The sequence below is a fragment of the Cavia porcellus genome, unplaced genomic scaffold (assembly GCF_034190915.1).
Source record: "Cavia porcellus strain 051 isolate PalLab524CR breed Dunkin Hartley unplaced genomic scaffold, mCavPor4.1 scaffold_4, whole genome shotgun sequence".
In the NCBI taxonomy this organism is placed as follows: domain Eukaryota; kingdom Metazoa; phylum Chordata; class Mammalia; order Rodentia; family Caviidae; genus Cavia; species Cavia porcellus.
The window spans coordinates 43,968,394-43,992,829 of NW_026947487.1; the positions used below are offsets into that span (position 1 = coordinate 43,968,394).

Here is a 24,436-nt window from a genome sequence, read left to right on the forward strand (position 1 = left end):
GTGATTTTAGTATTAAGATAACTGCAACTTGGGGGGTCTAGAAAAAAATGAGTGTGCCTTAACTTTGCCATATGGTAGCTGAGGGTCTAAAGATTTGAAAAGGTAAAAGTTGCAAATAGAAATCAAGTCCTAGAAAGAATTGCTTTATTTTTTTATTATTTTTTTCTTTAAAACTTCTCATTCCCAAACAGGCTCCCTGACTGGTAGCCCTCACCTTTCAGAGCTGTCCATCAACTCGCAGGGAGGAGCTGTCCCCGCCACCGTGATCCTGTCTCCCAACCTGAGCCCTGACACCAAGCAGGCCTCGCCCTTGATCAGCCCGCTGCTCAACGACCAGGCATGCCCAAGGACGGATGACGAGGAGGAGGGCCGGAGGAAGGTGCTGGGCGAACTTCAGTGTGTGTGTGTTGTGTCCGTGTGTGTGTTCACACGTGAGTAGGCACACGTGTTCTTCAAAAATCATAGAGGGGGAAGAGATAAGCGGATTATTAAATGTACACTTTTAAAGGCATAGTTTAATACCATTAGTACTTTCTCATTGTCATAAGACCATCATCCCTATCCATCTTCAGGTCTTTTTCATCTTCTCCAGCAAAAACTGTCCCCTTTACAGAACCCTTCCCTGTGCCAGCTAGCCCCTGGCCGCCCCTACTCTCCTTTCTGCCTCTGTGTGTGACTCTCAGGACCTCGTATATGTGGAATCCTACAGGAGCTGGCCTGTCATGCCTGGCTTAGTCCACTCAGCAGAATGGCCTCAAGGTTCTCTCTGTTGTACATGGATCCAAATTGCCTTCCCAAAGGCCAAGACTCTGCCCACTGTGTGCCACTTCATCTGGCCGTGGGCAGTTGGGGTGCCCCACCTCTCACCATGGTGAATGATGCTGCTGTGAATACAGGCGTCCACATACTGCTTGAGTCTCAGCTTTTGGTCTTTGGGTCTATTCCCAGGTGGACTCAGTGGATCCTGGGGGGTGGTAAGCAAGGCAGCAGGCAGGAAGGGACCTCCTCTTTCTCACTGTTCAGAGAGAAAGCAACCTGCTGGCTGCAGTCCTCTCGGGTGCTGCTGACCACCGCCTGATACTCTCAAGGGTTCGTGTCATCATGGCATCACCCTGTCACTTTTCATCCAGCCACCTTCTGTGTCCTCATAAACACCCTAACTTGCATTTAACGAGATTTCCTGAACACCAAAACTGCGGGCCACAGTGCCAGGACAAAGGGCCCTGGTTTCTCTTCCTGTGTCCCCTTGAAGAGCACATACTCTGTTCCTTCACTAATTTGAGTCCTGGAGCCAACGGTCATAGTTCCATTCTCAGACCATATTCTCACTGCGACATCCATTCTTTGGTCCTCATTCCTCTAACACACAAAGGAGAATAAATAAGAACCTATTTGCTGCCACAAAAGATAGTGAAGTTGGTAATCCATCACTCTAATCAGGACTTTCATATAGTCTGGACAGTCTCCGAGACTGACCCTCAATAGTGACTGTTGCGTCTCGTTTTCTTTGATGGATTTTGCAGAGGTTTCCGACTGACAAGGCATACTACATTGCTAAAGAAGTCTCCACCACAGAGCGGACGTATCTGAAGGACCTCGAGGTCATCACTTCGGTATGTACAGTATTTCCTCTAAAGAATTAAATTACTTCATTTATCTAAACTAATACTCAGCTTCAGGAGAGAAGCTGGAGCTAATTAAGTGTTACGTTTTCTGACTTCAGTTGAAAGGATTTTGGTCCTGGGTTATGGAAATTAAATGCTAATCTTAGCTTTAATTTGAAATATACTCTATAAAAATTTTATAACTGTAGTTTTAAGTGCAATGGAAGGAAGGAAGTTCTTAGAGACAATTAAAACTAAGCGTTTGAGTGTCTGAACACAGCAATCCAGAACATCTTGTGTTTTGCCCATTGTCAGATGTAAACTGCTTATTTTTGCTCGAGGGAGGTCTCAGAATGAACGGGAGCCTCATTTATGTTGGCTGATAAATTGAGCCGTGTCAGCAAAATCTGCCCAAAGACTGCATTTTATTGTTGTAATCAATCCTGTTCAGTCTTGGAAGCAAAAGCCATTCCAGGTGGCTTTCTGACCCCTGCATTGTGAGAAAGAATGAGCCAATTGGAAGGGTCATGGAACCACTGAATTTCTGTCCTCTCTGTGGCCAGGCCTCCTGTTCAGTCCTCTGAACATCACGGGCCCCCGCCCACTCTCACCTTTAGGACTAAAGACTGTTCAAATTGCCACTCTGTCCCTGCTGTGGCCTCCCCCATGCTCAGCGTTTAACAGAGGAGCAGAGGAGGCAGTTCCTGAAGTAGTGAAGCAGGGGTGTTCTGTGGTCATAAGCCAGTGACATCCAGCAAGGCATGGTGGCACACTCCTATAATCCCAACACTTGGGAGGCTGAGGCAGGAAGATCGTTGCAAGTTAGAGACCAGCATGGGCTACAAAGTGAGCTCAAGGCCTGCCCGAACTGCATAGCAACCCTGCCTCAACACCCTCCCTCCAAATTTAACATCCAGTGAGTTGGCCAAGAAGGGAGGCTTGGATTGAAGTACAGCCTATGTAAGGAACTCGTCCTGGCCTAAACAGTCCCTGGGGAAGAACTACACAGCTCAGTAGCACAAAGAGGGGTGCTCACCCATTATGGCGTAGAGTGGGCAAAGCATGGAGGCCTGGACCCCTCATGTTCTCAGAGCCTAAAAATCTCCCTGGTGGCCTGGTCCTCCCATCACGCACGTGTGCTGCCAATGTCCCTGACCCTGCTGACATCTCTGCTTTCCCTTCCCAGTGGTTTCAGAGCACAGTGAGCAAAGAGGACTCCATGCCCGAAACACTGAAAAGTCTCATCTTCCCGAATTTTGAACCTTTGCACAAATTTCATACCAATTTTCTCAAGGAAATTGAGCAACGACTCGCCCTATGGTGAGTACGGTTTTGAGGTCTTCCCTCCTCATCCTCTTCCTTGTCCTGTTTCTCTGTTGTCCTCAGCAGCAGCAGCAGCCAGGAGCAAAGTCAAAAGGCAAGACAGAGGCCCAGCAGCCTTTGAAGGGGTCTTCTTTAATTAAGTTCTATGTGTTTTGGGGCCCCCTCTTTATTTTTTTCCTCTTCTGATTTACAGTTTTTCAAAATGCATTTTTTTTCATGATAATTACATAGGATTCTCAGAAAATAAGATAGTGGTGGCTTTTGGGGGGACAGTGAGTGTAGAGAGAAATCTCATGGGGGATGTGAAGGGTGTCAGTAATATTTCACTGACGCTTGCCTTGCAGATACTTGTGAGATCTCATGGGGTTGCCATATTATAGTTCACTGTCTTTAAAAAGTGCTTTGAAAAATACAAAGCCCGAAAAGCTACACACACTTTCACCTTGATTTATCACATGAATGAACAAAGACATCCCGTACAGTATTAGAAGATTAGGAATGACCTACATGTCCATCAGCAGTGGGTTGGATAGAAATAAGATTCAATCTGTCCTTTAAATATAAAATAAAATGTTAACCTGGGGAGAAGAAGGGGGAGCTGTAAAAATATCCAGAAAAACTGAATCCTGTAGAATGCGTGATTGGGTGTAACCTTATGTAAAATAGAACCTTTTATGGAAAATTCTTACGGTTTTTTTATTTAGAAAAATAATTCTATGTGGACAGACACGTAGTGAGTTGATTGTTGACTAAACATGGATTTAAGAATACCAGGGAAAAAAATCACAAAAGGCTAAGGGAAACCTGTCATACTCTGAGTCTTCACTGTAGGTGACAATCTGGTGCAAAATAGCCTCAGGAATTCGGTGACTGTTGGGCCTGGAGGGGCCCTGTCTAGGTTCTCTTGCCTCAGTGGCCCTGAATTGTGGGCTTCAAGTGTCAGCTTGATAGAGGAGCAGAGCTGGTCTGTCCCCTGCTTTCCAAGGCCAGTGTGCAGCAGCTGCATGAGCTCTCTGATCCCCTGAGCCGTGTCGGCTCTTGTCATTTTCCAAAATGAAAATGCTACAAAACCTTTCTCTAACTTGCAGACTTTTCCTGGAACATGTCATGTTGTGCCATGGGGCCCCTCCTTCACACTGGGGCAACTGATGCGCTCGTAACTCATGACTCTGAGGAAACCATTTCTCCTTTTTCCATCCAGCCAGTGGGACTTGTATCATCACAGACTTAGGCACAGCTTCTAGAGGCCCAGAGCTTCTAAACCAGTGCCAGTACATGTGACAGATGACTTATGGGCACATGGGAGAGGTCACACATAGAAAATGGGGTTCATTGGCAGCACCCTGGCAGCCCATTTGATGGCTTCAGTTGCCACTTCGGAGGGTACAACCAGAGAACTTGGGAGAGCTGTTGACATGTGTCATGTCCACAGTAAACGCCACACTCATAGGTTTCCATGGAGCCACAGGTCTTCAGCATCTGCAGCTTACCTGTAAAAGAACATCTGGTTGCTTACAGAGCAGGCAACATCATTTGATTCCCAAAGGGTTTTCATTAGCCTATCTCCCAAAGATCTGATTCCACCTGTGCTTTACGTGAACTTAGGAAAGACTGAGTTAGAGACAGAGCAGGCAGTCAGTGTGCTTTTCACTGAAGGCATGACCTTCAGTGGCTTTGCCAGTAGGCCAAACCAAAGGGCGATGCTCACCAGGAGTAAATTTACAGCTGGACAGTTGGATTCCGCTGTCCAGTTTCTCCAGTACATGATGAGGAAGACCTGGTTAACGAATAACAAAAACCAGTGTCCTTTTATACTCGTGGGTCTCCACATTGGCTACTCATTGAAATCACCTGGAACCTTTAAAAAGGATCTTTACCAAGCTGAACCCTAGATCAGTGGCATCAGAATGTCTGGAGGGTGGTGTCCAAGCCCTGGACAGTTCTCTGTAACTCCCAGGTGATTCTGGTACACGGCCACAGTCAAGAACCTTTACCCTGGTCTCCCTCTTGTTAGCAAGAGGCCAGACTGGAAACAATCACCACTTGAAACAGCAAGGCCCAGGCACCTCCTAAACACTACCCCAATGCCAAGATTCGTGTTTGCTTTGGGACGATGAGAATGTATTCCATTAAAAAAGTAACTGGAGGAACCATGGGTATTTGGCTTAGAAGAGAAAACTTTAGCAAGCGTGACTCTCTTTACATACCTGTGGGCTGGTCCCATGAGAAAAGGGTAAGTGTCTTCCTTATGCCAAAGGACAAACCCTGAAGCACAGGAGTAAATTTGCAGAGGAGGACACTATGCCTGCACACAAGGGAAGGCTTCCTGGGCAGTGGTGTCATGGGCATAGCTCTAGTGGCGCTCGCACAGGGACCGGCTGGCCATTTCCCAAAGTATTTATCTGTGAGTGAGGCCATAAACCTGGCAGCACATCGGGGATATGGGGGATCTGCAAAATGCACGTACGGGGTCCCTTTCAGCCCTTTTAATCCGAACCCTGGGGAGCAAGACCCAGAAAAAGTTGTTTTTGAATTACTTCTTGGGGTAACAAAGATGAATACCTGACTTGGAACAACTGACCTTGCAGTACCTCTGGGAAATCTTAGCTTCTGTGGTTACGCTTTTCACAGCCCAGTTATATGTGCTGTTTCCTTGTTTTTACAACCAATGGAAGAAGAAAGGTGTGGATGGATGGGTGGACGGATGAATAGCTGCTGTGGTTTGAGTGTCCCCCAAAGGTCTGTATGTCACAGGCTTGAGCCTCAGGGTGGTGCTATGGAGAGGCGCTATGGACCATTAGGAGGTGGGGTCTTGTGGGAGGCTCTGTGAGGCCATTAGGGATGTGAGACCTGGATCTGTCTGTCTGTCTGTCTGCCTGCTTCCTGCCTTGAGATGCGAGCACTTGTTACGATAGGAATGGCCACCACTATCATCCTCCATCACTAGAGGCCCAAAGCCTCAGGGCCACCAATCTTGGACTCTAACTCCAAAACTGTGAGCCACATAACCCATATCTTCATCTGTGGCCTGGCCAAGATGATTTGCTTCAGGAATGTGAAGCTGACTGACTCAGTAGAGGATCACATGCCTGGCTTGTCCGCTGTGGACTTCCATCTCCTCAGTCACCTTCCTCGTCACTGAGAACTAAACACAGTTTAGCAGAGGAAAGCTTTATTCTGGCTCACAGTGACGGTCTGTGCTTGGCTGACTGCGAGGCGGGAGCACATGGCAGAGGGGGGTCGCTCGTGCCATGGCAGACTGGAAGCAGAGAGAGTACAGGAGGAGCCAGAAAGGTAGACAGATCCATCAGCCATACCCTTAGTGACTTCCTCTTCCAGCCAGACGCCCCTCTTCCAGCCGATCACCTTCCAAAACCCCGCTTAGGAATGATCATGCTTTTAGAGGATGCTAGATAGAAACCATAGCACACTGAAATGAGGAGGCAGGGGGGCCAGGTTCCCTTGTACAGGAGAGTGCCACAGCCAGCGTGGCCACAGCGTGCTGCTGCCCATGTGGGCTTGGAGGGCACACGGGTTGTTAATGCCCACACAGGACCGGCAGCCCCTGGGCTGACCACAGCTGGTGAGCGGGTGGATCCCAGGCAGATTTAGGAGTTACTGACCACTGTGTGCGTATACGTGTGTGTAGGCATGCGCGCGCGTGCACAGACCATACGTGTGCACTCCCTTTCATAGTGTCATGATACAGTCAGCGCAGGCTGGCTCCTGCGATTGGACAGTTAAGATTCCTGGGCCTGGCTGAGTCTCTCTCATCTGTGAAGCGTGGATTGGAGCTTGTGCTTTACAAACTGAATGAGGCAATAGCTATAAAGCTCTAAAGCAATCAGTAGACTTCACCCTTCATAGAAAGAGGAAAGAAAGGGGTAAAGTGGACCACTTTTTTTTTTTTGTCTTTTTGAGACAGGGTCTCACTATGCAATTCAGGCTGGCCTCAAGCCCACTTTGTGTCCCAGGCTGGTATCGAACTTGCCATGATTCTCCTGCCTCAGCCTCCTGAGTGCTGAGATTACAGATGTGTGCCACCATGCCAAGCTAATTTTTGATTTTATGGGTACATGTTTGCATCACATTATTGTGTTCCACATTCATTGTGGAGTGTTGGTACATGTATGTAATACACCTTAATTCTCCTGATGTCCCCTAATTTTACATTTAGAGAGAAGCTGCCATTGCGATGAATGTTTCTACACACCCTCGACACACCTCCCCCAGCATCTACCATTTTATTCATGTGGCCACAGCAGAGCCACCAAAACTGAAACGCCAGCATTGGTGCCTCACCATGAACCCAACTCCAGAGTTTATTCCACGCTAGTGTCTTCAGTTACGAGCGTGACTGTTACTGGAAACAGATCTAAAGTTGCCCAAATGCAGCCCCTATGTGGCAGTCACCGTGATTTTCCCTTTCCAGTTCTTCCCCAAGACTCAGTGCTCCCCTGTGCAGAAGGGAATTCCAGGCCAGAGCAAGAGTCTGGGAGCATTCTAGAATAGTGAGGCCCAACCCCAGCTTGGTAAACACACCTGCCCCTCTCTCCAAATGTCACCTTTTCCTTTGTCAACACACCTGAGCTCAGGGGGCTCCCAAAGCCTGCTCAGTCCTGGCAGAGGCCAGTTTATTGTTTCTTCAGAAACAAGGAAACCGGTTGGGTGAGCTCTGAAAACTGGAGGAATACCTTTTCTTTTGAAAGTAAAGGACAGTTTGCTCAGCTGTTCAGACACGTGAGATAAAGCCACTCGCCCAGATTTGGGGCCAATTCCAGCCCTGGGGTGACAGGCAGATGTCGGGCTCGGGCTGACAGGGGGCCCCACACCCCAAAGTAGATGAGGCCTGCTTTGACCCAGAGAGCCTTGGTGCATTCCCAGTGCACTGGTCTTAGCTGCCCAGGACTGGAATGGGCCGGGATCACAGAGGTTTTCTAGACAAATCTGCCTACTGAAGACTGGGCCAGAGTCACTTGAAAAGCAATCACAGGTCCAGGCAGGAAAGATGTCGAGATGTTGCTGAGCCAGATGGGACAAAAGGATGGGAAGGGGCGGGCACCGGGGGGATAACTGGGAAGCACACAAGAAAGGGGAGCTTGTCCTGGACCCGATCCTTTCGAGGCATCGGTAACAAAGTCCTCTGGCCTCTGGGAACATGGGGCCTCAGCTGGGAGGGACATCAGGCCCAGGAGTGTGGGCCTGGAAGTCATCCAAGAGAATCAAATCCTTAAGGAAGAGAATGCTGAAGAGAAACAGCCGAGGCACAATCTTCCTGACCACGCCTTGGTTATCAGAGTGGACCGAGACAGAACAAAAGCCGGCAAAGGAAACAGCAAGTGGAGAAAATACTCTTCTCATTATTCCATCTGCTTCTTAAAGCTTTAATATTTGCATTAAAAAAAAAATCACCAAGAAGTCTAAAAAAGTAAACCAAGGATCCGCATACAATCCTGTGTTCCCGTTTCTGGGGATCCACCCCGAAAGGCTTCAAAGCGGGGATCACTCAGCTGTTGGTGGGCAAGGTTCAGAGCAACACCGTTCCCAACAGCCAGAGGGTGTGGACCACCCAGGTGACCCCTGATGCAGGAGAGGCCGAGATCCTTGTAACTGAACAGCATTCAGACTAAAACAGCAAGTTCCTGTTAAGCCAGGCAAGCGTGTTGCAGAAACGATAGTTTTACTTCCGGAGCAGTCAGTTGTTCACAGGGACAAAGGGGAGGGCTGGGGGCACCCGAGTCCAGATTAACTGCAGAATACCCCTGTGCCTATTCAAAAGAGCAGTAATCCCTGCCCCAAGTACTGTGCTCGAGACTTTACCAGATATGCTGTGAAGTCCCTGACATACCCTATGCCACAGTACCTTGTCCCCAGCACAGCAAACACTTCAAATCAGACAACAGTGCTGGAACTGTTGAATTCTGTGGGTCGCATCCCTCTGCCTCTCAAGCTTTTCTGTTTGTTGTTTGTTTCTGCTGTGTAATTCAGACTGGTCTTGAACTATGCAGCGTAGGCTGGCCTCACACTCACAGTGATCCTCATGCCTCAGCCTCCTGAATGCTGACATTATAGATGTGAGGCTTGAATTCATGTCCCAACGCCATGAATTCAAGGGGGAACAGGGAGTTGTGGCGGCACTGTTGCAGCCCAAAAATCTTTAATGGGACTATAACCCGGAAGTCACCAAACTACAGAGGGCCTCTTACCTGTGAAGCTGACTTAGCTCGGTTCGGAAGCTTTGACTCCCCCACTTCCTTTCCCTGAGTTCCTGTGACGATCAGTGGCCTGGGATACTGGGAGGCCCTGGCCTTGAGCACCTGTCTCCCCTGGGAAGTGTCCCTGTGTCGGAATTCACTATAACACCCACTCACCCACACTCTCGAGAAGGCTCTCTAGGAGGTTTCTAGTGTGGTGGTTTTAATCCTTTTCTGCCTCATCTCCCTTGAAAAGTTGAGACCATTTACAAGTGGAAAACAACTGAGAGATAAACAAGGCAGCTGAAGCTACTTCCAGATAGTGGTCACCTGGAACAGTTTCATAATGATTAAACTACATAAAATCCTGCTTCGAAGGCATCCCAGCCACGGGTCACGCTCACTCGCAGCGTGTGGCTGGGCCTCAGAATGGGATGGGACAGCACATGGGAAGGCCACGTCCATCCCTGGGCAGCCACCTGTTGTGCAGTGTTAATCTGGGGAACCTCCACTCCCCGCACGTTGACACAACAAACTCAGCCTGGCACACACTGGGCATTTGAAGAGGCTACAGCTCATGCCTGGCAGTGCCTGGGCACAAGCAGGAAAGGGTTGCCCAAATTGCACTGCAAGGTTTCAAGGGTGGGCCTAGCAGGGGAGGACAGACAGAGCTTTATGCTTATAAAATCTTGTTCGGGGGCCAGGGATTTAGCTCAGTGGCATAAGCGCCTACCTTGCAAGCATATGGTTGTGAGTTCAATCTCTGGTACCGGTTAAAAAAAAAAAGTCTTGTTCGGGGGCAGTGAACTGTCACCAAGGAGCCATGTGCCGTGTGCATGCTGTGCAGGTGCGTTGCACCAGTTGTGCATTTTCCTGTGTGACCTAAAAAGAGAAACAGCAGCTGTGCCAGCTACAGGAGAGACTGAAGCAGGAGGATCAGAAGTTTGAGGCTGGCCTGAGCAACTTTGCGAGACCCTGTCTCAGAGTTTTAAAAAGGAAAGAAGGCACTGAGGATGTAGCTCAGCGATAGAGAGCCTATCAACCATGCAGGAGGCTCTGGTTTAAATTCCCAGCACCAGAAGGGGAAAAAAGAACAAAAACAAAAAAAATGCGAGATGGATGTCTGGTTGGACCCGTTTTTTGTGAATAAAGTTTTATTGAAACAAAGCCATGCTCATCCTTCTGCTGCCGATCATGGCTGTTTTTGTGCTTCCTCAGCATATCTGAGCAGTACGGCAGAGGCCACATGGCCAGAAAGCCTGAAGTATTTATTATCTGGCCGTTTGCATAAAATGTTGCCAATTCTTGTTCAGAAGTAAACTTGCCGAAGCCTAGGTATTGTGAGCCTATCCTATGATAAGGAACATGAAGCCTAGAGAAGCCCCCTGCTAAGGGCACTCTGTATGACAAAGGGAACCCTTCAGTGTCTGGTGAACCCCAGGGCTCTCACCCGGAACACTCATTCCTCCAGGAGCCGGGCGCAGATGGCACAGCAACAGGGCAGAGCCCCCAGCACTGTCCCCAAGGTCTCCTTCCCTTGCACATGGAGGGAGCAAAGTCCTGAGCAGGAAGCTCCTCAAGTCTGCCGGGTGCTGGCCCAGTCTGGGACTTGGCCCGCAAAATATTTAGGTCTCAAACCTAAGAAAACAAATTATAATCTTTCCTAATCTCATCTTTTGGCAACATGGGCACAGTGGGGAGGGGACCTCAGAGGTGACCTCTGTGGAATGTGGCCTTGGTCTCAGAGCCTGTCGGTTCTCTCCCAGGGGCTGCAGCAAAAACAACAGTAACAGCCAGGTGCGGCGATGCATGCCTGTGGTTACAGCTCTAGGGAGGCCGAGGCAGGAGGATCTCAATGAGTTCAAGGCCAGCCTGGGATACATAGCAAGACCCTGTCTCAAAAGACCCCCCTCCAAAAAAGGAATGCCTGCCAGGCACTGTGTCCTCACAACAGTGCAGGAAGAGGGTACAGAGGAAGAAACTGAGGCGTAGCAAGATGAAAATGTGGTCAGCACTGGTGAGGCATGGACTCTCTGGGGACAGAATGGCGTCGGCCCCCTGTGCCCCTCTGTGACTAAGATCTACCGAGGTGCCAAGTCCCTTATGCCTGGCGCCAGGCTCCATCCCTGATGGCACTGGGGAGGGCTTTCATTGTATTCCCCAGATTGAAGGGGAAGAAAAATGGCTTTAAAGTTTTACAGGTGCTGGTTTCTGGCTCTGTGCGTCGAGTGCTCCCCGCCTTGCAGACAGCGTCACACCATGTGAGGGTTACGGGTTTCATCTTTACCTCTGTCAGGCAGATTCTGTTATTATCGATCACCATAGAGGAGGGAGAATGAGACTCAGAGAGGCTGCGTAACTTGGCAAAGCTCACACAGCAAGGCAGAAGTGGTTTCCGGACCCAGGCTGCCACGGTGCCTCCAGTCCCTGAAGCCTGATGGTTAGAGGGCAAGGACCATAGGAAGTGGCTCCGTTACTGTCCCCGTGTAATGTGAGAACAAATTCCAGGCTCCTCCTCCACTGCCTCAGCTGCATGATGAGATCTAAGCCCTGGATCTAAATCAGGACACTCTGCCCCTGCCAACGCAAGTAGCAGGCACCAGTAAGGGCAGGCACAGGGACAGGTGCCCCTTCAGCCATTGGCCAGGCCATCGTGACAGCATCAGTTCTGCAGCCTGGAGATGGGGCCTGTAGGAAGGTCTCGATGTCAGGCGGCCCCTGCTTGGCACCACGTGGCCAGTGGCAGGTTCTGGCACCTTTCTGACCCTCACCATCTAGATCTGCACTAACAGTGGAAATGGTGCCATCATAGAGGTGTTCATACGGCATTTAGCACAGTTTCTGAGACACGGTGGCACCTGACGCATGGTCACCAAAGCCCGCCCAACACAGAACCAGCAGCAACCCTTCCCCGCGCATCCAGTGCCGTGCTGAGGGCTCCCGTCCACCCCTAGAAGGGCCGCCTTGTTGTGCAGGTCTTCCCTGTTCAGCAGGAAAGCCGCAGATGTGCTGTGACCGCTGCAGTCACAGAGTTGTCTGAGATCTTCTTCCATTTATTCAACCAAGAGCTCTGCGTCCCTGCGGCACCTCAGGGTGGTGTTCGTACAGCAAAGCGCCTCACGTTGCTGCAGCAGCTTTTGAAATATCTTCCTTTACACTGCCTCGCTTGACCATCAGACCCATCCGAGGGCTCGTCCTCCTCTTCCCCTCAGGACGGGGCTGTTCCGGAAAGCCCAGGCAGGACCCCCTCTCCCTTCTCTGGAGCCTGTAAAGCTGGAGGAGGAGAGGAAAAGCTGCAGACCGAGCTTGAGCCTTGGCTCTATCCAGGCCCTCCAGCCAGTGGAACTTTCTGCCATGAAGGAAATGTTCCATGCCTGTCCTGTCCAGTATGACAGCTACATAAGCCACCTGTGGTATATTGGTCAGGGCTCTTCAGAGAAACAGAATCAATAGAAAACACACATATAGCTATGCAAGAGGATTTATTAGATGGGCTCACAGAGTCAGAGGTGGGAGAGTCCACAGTGGCCATATGTGTATATGCTGGAGAGCCAGTGAGTCCAGTAGCTGCTCAGCCAAGGAAGTGGAAGCCACAGAACAAGAGTGATTAAGGGTGCAGCACTAGTCCAAGGCAAAAGCCTGGAAGCTCCCTGGAGAGTCACCCATGTGAATCTGCGTCAGAAGGCTGAAGAAACAGGAGACCAACATGTGAAAGCAATGACAATAAAGGATATGCCAGCTCTAGCAGACTAGTGCTTTTCAAAATGGAGCCACTTCCTTCTTCCCCTTTTTATTCCATCCAGGCTACAAGCCTATTGGTTGGTGCCACTCACAGCTGGGGTAGGTCTTCCTCTGTTAGCTGGCCTCTGTGTCAGTCATCCACAGCCACATGCAGAACTGGGCTTCACTAATCTGCCAGATGTTTCTTAATCCAGTCAAGTTGACATGTCCTCGGCAGTGATCACATGTGGTGAGTGAGCACCAAAGACATAGCTAGTGTGTGTGTCTGAGGAACAGAATTTTAAAACTATTTCATTTTAAGTAAAATTAAATTTTAAGTTAGCAGGATGTGGCTATCATATTGGATGGCATAGCCCTGGGGTCCCGAGGGTAAAGGAACTTTGGAGCAGAGTGAGTTGAATGGGTGTGAGTTCCTGTTCCCCCACGACATTTTGTCCTTGGCCATTTGCTGTCCTATTCCAGGACAGTCCCCTGAGCCTTCTCGCCTCACTGCAGCCAGGTCAGGGCTGTGCTCTTCTTGCTCTCCAAAAGGTTTTCACTGCTTCTGCAAATGAGACCCTGCACAAAGGGTTTCACGTCGCTGCTGTGAAAGAAATCACAGCATAGCACAGTGGAAATGCAGTGTAGGGACCACAAGACCATTAAGTACACTTATTTAAAATTTTGTCTTTGTTTTGTTTCATTTTGTTGTGTTGTCTTTTTGAGACAGGGTCTCACTGTGCAGTTCAGGCTGGCCTTAGGTTTTCTCTGTAGCCAGGCTGGTCTCAAACTTGCAATGATCCTCCTGCCTCAGCCTCCCGACTGCTGGATTCTATTTGTTTTTAAGGCAGGAAGGATCCTTCAAGTCCACCAACTTTCCAGGCATCCACCTGATCACACTTTCCACTGCCTGGTGAGGTTAGGGCTTGTTATGGATTAAAAACTGGTGGGCAACTTAACACAGCTGAATTAAATCAGCATGGTGCTGAGTGTAGATGTTCCCCCTGAGGAAAGTTGCCAGCATAAATAACGATATGGAGAAGAAGAGTGAGGTATTGTGGGTTTCCTAGCATCCCAGCAAGCTGACCTGGAGAAAAAAGTGGCCGGAGAAAAAGGCTTTCGGAGGCTAGCAGGAGAAGTGACCAGAAGAGAACCTAAGTTTTGTGTATTTTATTTATTTAGGTTTTCTGAGGTAGAGTCTTGCTGTATATTCCAGGCTCGCTTGGCACTCACATAAATGCTCCTGATTACAGGTGTGCACCACCACACCTGCTAGACCCCATGGTGGTTTAGAGGGGAGGAGCGCTGATGAGGGCAACTGAGCGGCAGCAAAGGACGAAGTGAAGCGAGATGCAGGGGAAAAACCAGACCGGCATGCTGAAAACCAGGTGTGGCGTGCGTCAGGAGGATGGGGCAAGAGGGTCACCCCGAGTTCGGGGCCAGTCTGGACTACCTAGCAAGACCTTATCTCAGCCTCACCCCCCAAAAAAATTAAAACATAAACACGGTACACAGAGGAGTGGGAATGCCCAAGAAAGGCGGGCGTCCTCTTGGGCGCCCTCTCTGCTCCAGAACAGCTCTAATTACACTAAAGATGCAGCCCTCACCCCCTGTAATGTGCTGTGCGCAGACGCCTCATCAGAAGCAGAAGAAGGAGCTCGCCCCAGGGTGGCTGGTCTGGTCCCTGAAGCCAGGGCAGAGGAAGGAAGTGGCCCATTTGGAGGCAGAGGCGGGCTTGGTTGCTGGAGGCTGTTAGTGCTCGTATCTGGGGGTCTACACCCCAGAGTCTATACCCCAGAGAGCTCCTCCTTTCCACCCAGGGCCTTCACACTGAGCTATACCTCCAGCCCTTTTAATACTTTATTTTGAGACAGGGCCTTGATAAGTCACCAAATGGCTGGATCTGGGCTTGCATATTCCATCCTCCTGCCTCAGCCTCCCAGAGAGCTGGAATTACAGATGCACACTGCCGTGCTGCAGCTGGTCTGTTTAATGTGTCTGTCTCGCACCTTAGCTTCTGGCAGTCCAAACGTTGGTGTGACGATATTAGCCGGGTTGATGTGTGTTTGAATCTGGGGAATTCTCTCCCCTCCCTGGGCGAATCAGCAGATGTGCACAGACCACACTGGCAGTGGCTACAGACACAGAAACCAGACTACCAGAGTGTGAGAACAGAGGCAGTGTCTTTGTGCCTCAATTTCCCCAGCTGTAAAAGGTACCTGCCTCATAAGGCTGCCTAAGGAGTACACAAGACAGTGCCTAGGACATGTTCAGCATGCAGCCTGGGCACACAGAAGTCGCACACATGACCAGTACTGTTGCTTGTCTGTCTCTCTGGAACTCAACCCCTGAACTGTCAGTGGCAGCTGAGCTGGAGGGCAGAACTGTACCCAGGCACTCAGCCAGCGCTGCTCACAGGCTTTGTCTCTGCCCTACCCTTGCGTCTCCGTCACTTCCTCCACTATCAGTTTCCCTTCCCAAGGGCTTTCCAGACAGGTCTCTGCTTCAACCTAAGAGCTCTTGGGATCAGCAACCTTGATTTGAGGCTGCATCTCTCTCCCTGCAAGTGCCTGTGAGCACCCACCAAGCACGAAATCCATTTCCCGAGCTGCTTTATTGGAGTGGTCTTCATGTCCAGCTCATGGTGCTAAGTGTGGATCAAGGGAAATTACTATAAAACCCAACTGCCTGTCTGCTTCTCAACATTTGTGGGATTCTTTGTCTGCAGCACCAAGGGGACAGTGTCCAAGGGTCCCTCCAGTGAACCGAGATCTCAAGCAGCATTTAGGAGGTGCCCGGAGTGAGGCACAGACAGCTGCTAGGAGAGGAAGGTGTCCGGTGGGTATTCGTGATCTAGGGCTGCGGTGCCTTCTGGCGCTGTTTTCCTTTCTAACCTTGGCTTTTGCTCTCAGGGAAGGCCGCTCCAACGCCCACCTCCGAGGGGATTACCAAAGAATCGGTGATGTCATGCTCAATAACATCCAGGGCATGAAGGTGAGCTGGGGGGTCGGGTGGCCAAGGTCTCCGGAACGACGAGGCCAGGGCTGCACACGCCACTGTATCTATACCAGACTCGACCTAGCAAGAGGCCGAGGATTAGTGAATTCCTCTAGGCTTCCTGGATGATGTGATTTGGGGAAAGCACTTTCAGGAAGCTTCCCCCTCCAACAAAAAAGCTCTGTATCACAACCAAAAGCACAGGTATTTTTTGTTTGTTTGTTTGTTTTGTTTTGTCTTTTTCCTTTTTATGGGTACCAGGGTTCAAACTCACGACTGCCTGCTTGCAAGGCAGGCGCTTATGCCGCTGAGCTAAATCCCCAGCCCCAGCACAGGTATTTCTTATGAATGGATCAAACTGTTTTCCTAAGGGTGTTAGACAAAACGTTGGTTGGCCGCACATTTCATCTGCAGTCATTTGTTCTGCCTTCCTCTGAGCAGGCAAACTACTGAATGCTGCGGAATTTCAGTAACTTCTATGACTGTAAGTGAATGAATGTACAAAGCAAATATATTTTAAACTACCCAGAGTATCTGCATGAGAATGTACCCAAAGAAGGTGGTAAGCGTTACACTAACATTCTACCACAGTTTCGAAATCTGTTCCATCGCCTACATCTGAAATTGTAACTTCTTCATTTTCAGTGTAACCGGTTACTAATTCCTTTAATGTAGGATGTTTTAAAATTCACATAGCTTATCTTCTGACTGTATCTCCATTTGCATTTTAAAGCAGTCTTCCTGCAGCTCAGCTGCCCTACCAGTAACTGCTCTAAGTAAAAGTCCCTAAGAAGACTGGTGGCCATGTGGCCACCATGGCAGCCCAGCCAGCCTCAACCCGCCGTCTGTCTCTTACTTGTTGGGGTTTGGTTGGGTACAAGCCCTGGGCACTGGCTGCACTCCCAGCTCCTCGTGTAAATCTGTTTCTCTCACCAGAGATCGAGACAGGGCTTACCGGGGCCCTATCATTATTCATTCCCCCGAGAAAAGCCACAGAAAATATCCGCAGAAGCCTATGCAAAAGAAGGAAAGCCGAGCTACTCGGCTGTGAGTCTTTTCAGTGTCATCAGCTGGGGCTGATGAGTGGAGTGCACGGCTTGGTGGCATGAGTGATGAGGACTGGAAATGAAACGTCCAGCCAGGCTTTTCAGCTCTCCACGGGGTTTCTGACATTAGTTTTGTTTTAGTGTAGTTTTCAGTTTATAGAAAAATAAGCAGAAAGACGAGCTCCCGCATCTGTCCCCATCCCGACCACACAGGTCCCACTACTCCAAGTGTTGTGCACCGGAGTGGCGCCGAGTATGTGTTGGAGCGGCTGTCACTGACCAGAGTGCACGCTGGCATTAAGTCTGGGTGTCATACGTTGTAACAGTTTCACTGCCCTCTCCCACCGCCTACATGCCCCCTGTTCACACCAGCCATACGCACGCCACACTTACCATCCCGTGGATTTACCTTCAAGGGGGTCCCATGGCTGGGATCCCCACAGAGGGTGGCCTCGGCAGCCTGGCTTCCTCCGCCCGCCTCCTGTGTGGTGATGAGACTCAGTGTTCTTTTCTCAGCTGCTTTGGGTGCTCTGCCTTTTGTCACAGCTTCCTTTTATCTGAGATCGTCCCTGCCCAGCAGAGAGGTGGCCTACAGGAGGCTGTAACCCCGTCCTGGACCTTGAGGACGGTGGCCCAGGCCTGCCAGGGTCTTCCCTGTGCTGCAGGGACTCGCTGTGCACCGGCTCTCCTGGGACTGTCTGCTGGGAACCCACCTCTGCTTCCTATGGAGAGCTGATATCTACCCTCCTCCCCACCTACCATCACACGAGCCTCCGTGCCGGCCCCTGCCCCCACGGTCCTTGAGCTGGTACACATGGCCATCAGCTCTCAGCTGTGCTGGCATCTCAGCCCTAGGCCTCTGATGCCGTGAGCTCCGTGCAAGCAAAATAAAAATAGACCAGGGCGGCAGCAGTGGGGGAGGGGGCGGCAGGCTTTGGAGAAATGAGTTGGCTTATTTTTTTTATTGTGTTATTGTTGGTTTTACAGCATTTTTATAGAGTGGCAGGAGGGGAGTAGCAGAAGGTTCTAGAGAGTTAGATGCCCAGCTTGGTGTTACGTTTCAATGCTCAGGGGTCACCCGGCAGCTTCTAGTGTCTCTCCCGCCTGCCCCATGTACTTGCCTTGCGTTTGAGGCACTAAGCAGGGCCTGCTGCCGTGGGCCTCTGCTGACCATCCCTGACTCTGCACGCCTGGAGCATGTTTAGACTGCCTGTGGTCCCCCTGCAAACATCAGCCTAGATGCACCAGAGCACTGGGACTCAACACAAAGGAAGGGGGCCCTTGGGACTCATCATCCGGTGTCTGAGCCACTGCTTCTCCATTGTCACTGTTGTCTCCCCAGCTCCTACCCCCACTCCTGTGCCCCTGGACATTGGGTTTACTCCTCCTGGCTCACAGTTCCTCTGCTGGGCGACAGGGCCGCCTGCTGCTGGGCTGTCTGCCCTCTACATCCTCCTTGTTCCTCAGTGGTTGAAGTGGCAGGGCAGCCTGCACCCCTGATGATGGACTCAGTCTGGCCTCAGGCGATGTTTCCAGGCTTCTCCCCACCTGCCCTGTTCCCTGCATTCCCCCCTTGGTTTGCTGCTGGCCTTGCTTCTTTTGCTTATTAGTTCATGCAGGCAAGAATTACTGGGCACCAACTACAGATACCAGGCCCCGAGGATGTGTGACTGATGCCCTCTTTCAAAATCAAACAGAGACCTGAGCTTGGTGGCATCTGCTTGTAATCCTGGCTGCAAAGGATGCTCTGGCAGGAGAATCCCCTGTGCAATTTATTGAGACCCTGTCTCAAAATAGAAAGGAAAAACTTTTAACAGGTTGGGGATGTAGCTCAGTGGTAGAGCACTTGCCTGGTATGTGTGAACCCTAGATTCCATCCTGAGCACAACAACAACAATAATAATAAAAATACTGAGTTATGCATCAGGGAAGGGACAGAGATTCACAGTGCCTCCCTGTGTGTTTCTCTGCAGCTTCCAGTGAGTCTCTGTTGCAAAACAGAAAGACTGTAAATAAACCAGTGGGAAAGTGTGGGTGATAGGTGACAACATGGGTGGGGGTAGCTTGAAAGGCAGGAGGGTAGGGGCATGGGCATCAAGAAGAGGCTGGAATGAGCCCCCAGGAGCAGGGTGGAGTCTGAAACGCGGCATGGAGCCCTCTGTCCCTGTCCCATGCCTGTCTGAAAGCATACTTCCCTCTGTACCCTTCCCACCTGCCCGGGGCAACAGACTGCACCTTAATATCTACCACCAAAGGCTGGGTCCTGAATCTGCCACCACCACGGTGCCAGGGGAGTGGCACTGATCCTCACTCTCCTCCTGAGGGCCAGCAGCCACTCCGTCACTTTAGGAATGAATGAGGTGAGCGAAACAAATCCATTTTTTATGCCAGAGATTTAGCTCAGCGGCATAAGCACCTGCCTAGCAAGTGTGTGGTCATGAGTTCAATCCCTGCTACCAAAAAAAAAAAAAATGTGTTTTTGAAGCTACTTTTTATGTGTCACATTTAGAAGAAAGTCACAGCTACCTCCAATGTGCTTTGTCCATGTAGCATCCCTCAATTTTGTCAGACTCACTGCAAAAGGACATTCATGCCTCCGGCATTGTCTATACAGTTCATATGCTTTATAATGCGCATGTACTGTAAGCTGCCCAGAACTTACGGAATGCAATGAAAGGAGTGGAATATAAATAATGTGAAACGTAAGGAAATAAGCGTAATGAAATGAGGGTGAACGTGCCCTTCACTTCTCAAGTCAAAGCGGACTGATGGCGCCCCTCCTCCTGCCCTCCCCCAGCACCTGGCCAAGCACCTGTGGAAGCACAGCGAGGCCCTGGAGGCGCTGGAGAACACCATCAAGGCCTCGCGGCGGCTCGAGCACTTCTGCCGCGACTTCGAGCAGCAGAAGGTGTGCTACCTGCCGCTCAACACTTTCCTGCTGCGCCCTCTGCACCGCCTCATGCACTACAAGCAGGTCCTGGAACGGCTGTGCAAGCACCACTCGCCCAGCCACGCCGACTTCCGGGACTGCAGAGGTGAGTGCAGCCTGCAGGGGGGGGGGGGGGGGGCCTGGGAGCGCGCGGCCCCCTGTGGAGACAGGCCGGCATCATGCCCCACATTGTGTCATCTGGGGTACCGTAGGATTTGATCTCCCCACAGAAGGATGCTGAGGGCCGCCCAGCCCTCCTCATTTGCTTTCACCCCACCTTGGAGTCTGGGTGCTTTAGGGCACAGAGAGTAGCGATGCCAGGAGATCTGCTGTGTTACCCAATGTTACAGATAAGGAAATGGAGGGCCGGAGGGGGAAGGGAACTGCAAGTGCCACTCAAGTGTGCTCTTTCCACTGAACCCAAGTCACCCAGTCCCATGATTGTGTCTGCTGGGGTCTGGGCTCCCTGTCTTTGCCCCAAGCCCCTCAATGGGTCTACTTGTGCTTTGGAGGTGGCCCTTGAACAGTCCCTGTTTGCCTTCCCTCGGTTGTCAAGGCCCATCTCTGGCCTGCAGTGTTAGAAACTCCTCCGTCTCTTAGGTCCCCGTGGCACCCTCTTCTGTGTACACCTCCCACTCTATAAACCCGAGTGATGCTGCCTGCCTCAGGCTCACGTCAAAAGGCTTCCCGACCTTACAAAACCCCAGGACCTCACTCGAGAGCAAAAGGAAGCCAGGAAGGAGTTGATGGAGGGTCATGATGACATTAACCTTGCTCTAGAAAAGTCACTATCACAGATGACTTCTGCAAATAGCTTTTTACAAGGCAACTCAGTAGACTTAGCAAAGTAAAGTTAGACAGCAGCAAGTCAAGAACAGTGATGCCTGGCGCCATTGTTTGCAGAGCTTAAAACAAGCCTGGCTGCCTCACACCTCCATAGCAGGTACGTTTGATCCCTGCTGCCTGGGGTCGCTGTCAGCACCTGGCTGTCCAGCAGATTGCTCCTCATCTTTTAAGTCTCAGCCTGTGCCTGACCCTTGAGTCTGAGCCAGCCTTGCCCACCTTGTCCTGCTGCTCCTGCCAGATATGGGATGACAGAAATCCCTTCCTAGCTGTGAGGACCCCAAAAATAACCACCCACGGCTGGGGTTCAGGTTTGTATGTGCCCCCCTAGCCATCTTCAGTGGTGGCCAGTGTGTGTTCTATTTTTCTACCATCCCTGGTGGGAATCGTTTGTTCTCGACAATTAAATGGACAAAAGCATTCTGTGATGAGCCAGGAAGCACTGAATTTTCACCCCAGGCAGAAAGCAAGCAAGCTAAAAATGCTTCCCTTCCAGGGTGCAGACTGCAGGGACGTTGTGTTCTGGAGACTGAGGCCCCAGCAGGCATTTGTTGTTTTTTCACCACTCAGATCCTGGGGATGTGAGTGCCACCCTGATCTGCAGTGACTGGCGCTTGCTGGCTCCTTTTGTGTGCTGCACCCTACCAGTGTAGGGCCCATGTGGCCTGTGCTGGAAAACAAGGCTGCAGTTTCTTCTTTTGGCCACGTTGGGAAACAGCAGGGTTTCCGTGGAAGGAAGAACAGGAGTGCGCTGAGACATTGTGACCTGGGAGGGCCAGTGTCAGATCCACACAGACCCTGCTGCTACCTTCTTGGTGGCTGTTTTGTACCCTGTGCCCGGCCCACTCCAGGGAAGAGGGTGGGGAGCGAAACCCCTACCCTGGCACCTTTATTTCTTGATACCTACAAGTCACTCTGATTTGGGGTCAGCGGTGCAGCTGGGGCCATACTGGGATCCTCTCCAGGCATACTCTGCAGAAACAAAGTGAATCAGATCAGTACACAAGGCGATGAATCACTGTTGATTATGTTGGGGCAACAGAAGCCCCTTCCCCAGAGAGAGGGGGCTGCAGGCGTTGGGACAAGGTCCTCTGCTGCCATCAACCTCCAGCGCTCCCCTTCTCCCCGCAGCCGCACTGGCAGAGATCACAGAGATGGTGGCACAGCTGCACGGCACCATGATCAAGATGGAAAACTGCCAGAAGCTGCACGAGCTCAAAAAGGATCTCATCGGCATCGACAATCTTGTGACTCCTGGAAGGGTAAGAATGGGTTGGACAGAAAGCCAGAGTGGACACAGTTCAGGGAGTGAAAGCGGACCATTTTGTCTGCAGAGACTTCCAAGAGAAAATACCCTTCTCCTGCCACCTGGGGAGATCCCTGGGAAAACAGGATCAAGCAAGGCAAAATCCGCACACTGAGAGGAGGGAGAGCGACCCTTGGGCCTCTTGCTCCATTCCTGCTGCTTCTTATTTACTTTTCTCCCTACCACATGGCAGGGAGGATTTAAAATGGCACAGTTTAAGTCATTCTGATAAATGAAAATGGAAGAAAGAACAAATTGTAAAATGGTGCTACAAAAGCCGGGTGTAGTGACACACACTTGTAATCCCCGGCCTCTAGGGGGCAGAAGCAGAAGGATCACAAGCTGGGCCATGTAGTGAGCTTCTGCCTCACCAAGGGGCTGGGGATGTAGTTCCGTGTGAAGACACTGTGTTCAATGCCAGAGACACACACACACACACACACGCACGCACGCACACGCGCGCGCACACACAGAGATGCTATAAAACCAGAGAAGCAATTAGTGCATCAAAGTACGAAAAAATGTTTTTCAAGACGCAATTTTTTATGTATAACAATTTTAATTTGAAATCAAAATAACCTCAAACAGTCGAGAACAGATGCATGTTATGCTATTACCCTTCGACTCCACAGCACCTTGGTCACTCAGCACCGCACGGTGGGGACAGAGCAAGAAGGGGAAGGAAGCTTGCCATCTCTCGGTTCCCTTTCAAGGAACCCAAAGGGTCATCCTGGGGCCCTGTCCCATTCTGGTTCTCTGGGGTATCTCTGTCCCAAATTGTCCTATCCCCAGTCCTGCCCCACTCAGGCTCTGCTGAGACCCAGTGCCGCTAGTCTGCTGGGTACGTGCTATAACTTGGAGCAGACCCAGGATTTGGGGACCTTTTAGTCTCAGGGAACACACAGCTGCCCTGGCTGCACACTGGGGATTTCTGTCTCGAAGCAGACTGGAAAGTACTGCGGGAGCCTGGGGTGAGTGTGGGGCAGAAGTGAGACCTGGGATCACCTCAGCTCTGCTGGTGAGACCAGGGAACCAATGTCATTTTCTCTAAACCTTGAACATCTGAGTAGAATTTCTTACCGAGAAAGTGGTTTCTCTGTGTGATGTGAAGCCTAGATGATGGGAGAGGCGGCAGCTGTGGTTCAGGTCCTCTCTCACGGGGATCAGTAGGATGGAGGAAGAGTCTGAGAATGCCACAGCACATCATGTTCCTTACAGAAGGGACCACGTGTGCTTACGGGGATGCGCTGCAACATCACCTAGTGCCACGGTTGGGCATCCTAGGCCTCTGTCACCCCCCAGCTGCCCACGTGGTCTCAGTGCTGTGAACTTAAGGCTGGAGTTCGGAGCCAATATGAGCCTGGAGCATGTCCGACACTCTCCTCCTGCTCAGCAAAAGGGGTCATTGTTGATACGGTGACGCTGGAGCCGGAGTGCCCGCCTCATCAAGCCATCTCCCTCCAGCTCACTGTTCCAAATGGGAGGCGTCACCAGCCAGTTCTGGAACCAGGCAGTAGTATAGATTGTGCAGCACAGTGATGGACTAACAGTCATGAGTGGAGACTCTGTATATTTAAGTCCAATTTTAAAATGACTGTTAGCTGGACGTGCTAGCATGCACCTGTAGGCCTGCTCAGGAGGCTGAGGCAGGGGGATCACTTGAGCCCAGGAGTTGAGGCCAGCCTAAGCAACTTAGCAAGACACCAGGGTTGCTTGTTGGATTTTAAGTATCCGCCCCTGTGACATGCACATGGTCAGGAATTTGGAGTCCTGGGGAAAATGTGAGATAGGATGCTGAGTTTTTCACACCCATCTGCCTCTAGCTCTTTTACCCTGAAATGGGTTCCTGCTTTCTGAGAGCCAGAGTTGTGGGTCACGGGGAAGATCCCCCCACCAGCAGCATGCCACCTTCCGGGGCCCTGGTCTGTGCTGTGGGGGGAGGGTGTAAGCCCTGGGGAGTGAGCACATTATCCTCACCGAGGGCCAAGTGTACATTGGGCTCCTTGCACAGGGCTGGGCCGGCATCCTACTAACTGGAGCCTCAGTTTCCTCTCCTGTCAGTGGAGCCAATAGGATTCCTAGAAAGGCAGATGATGCCTGGCACCTGGGCTGCAGTAAGCACACAGCACAGTCACTGAGGCTGTCACTACCGTGGACAGGGCCGGGTGATGTGTCCCACAAACTGGCCTCTGTCCACCCGCAGGAGTTCATCCGCCTGGGCAGCCTGAGCAAGCTCTCGGGGAAAGGGCTCCAGCAGCGCATGTTCTTCCTGGTAAGCAGCCAGAGCCCTGGGTGCACCAAGCAGGGGTGCTGGGGTGCAGTGGGAGACTGGGAGCTCATGGTAGTCTCACTCACCACGCCTCTGCTTGTCCCGTAGTTCAATGACGTCCTGCTGTACACCAGCCGTGGACTGACGGCTTCCAATCAGTTTAAAGTGCATGGGCAGCTCCCGCTCTACGGCATGACGGTGAGGA

At 51.0% G+C, this 24,436-nt stretch overlaps 1 protein-coding gene across 3 annotated transcripts in view; it reads left to right on the forward strand.

Moving 5' to 3' along the window:
- The window catches only part of Farp1 (FERM, ARH/RhoGEF and pleckstrin domain protein 1), a 251,129-nt gene that overhangs the window by 219,954 nt on the left and 6,739 nt on the right, over positions 1-24,436 (forward strand). For 2 of the 3 annotated variants that reach the window (XM_063246956.1, XM_063246957.1), the window contains exons 14-21: positions 192-379; positions 1,524-1,613; positions 2,791-2,924; positions 15,754-15,835; positions 19,682-19,919; positions 21,788-21,918; positions 24,166-24,234; positions 24,340-24,429. In XM_063246956.1, coding sequence (XP_063103026.1) covers positions 192-379; positions 1,524-1,613; positions 2,791-2,924; positions 15,754-15,835; positions 19,682-19,919; positions 21,788-21,918; positions 24,166-24,234; positions 24,340-24,429 — 1,022 coding nt within the window. The remainder of the gene's footprint in view (positions 1-191; positions 380-1,523; positions 1,614-2,790; positions 2,925-15,753; positions 15,836-19,681; positions 19,920-21,787; positions 21,919-24,165; positions 24,235-24,339; positions 24,430-24,436) is intronic. The other variant, XM_063246958.1, reaches the window with a different exon arrangement.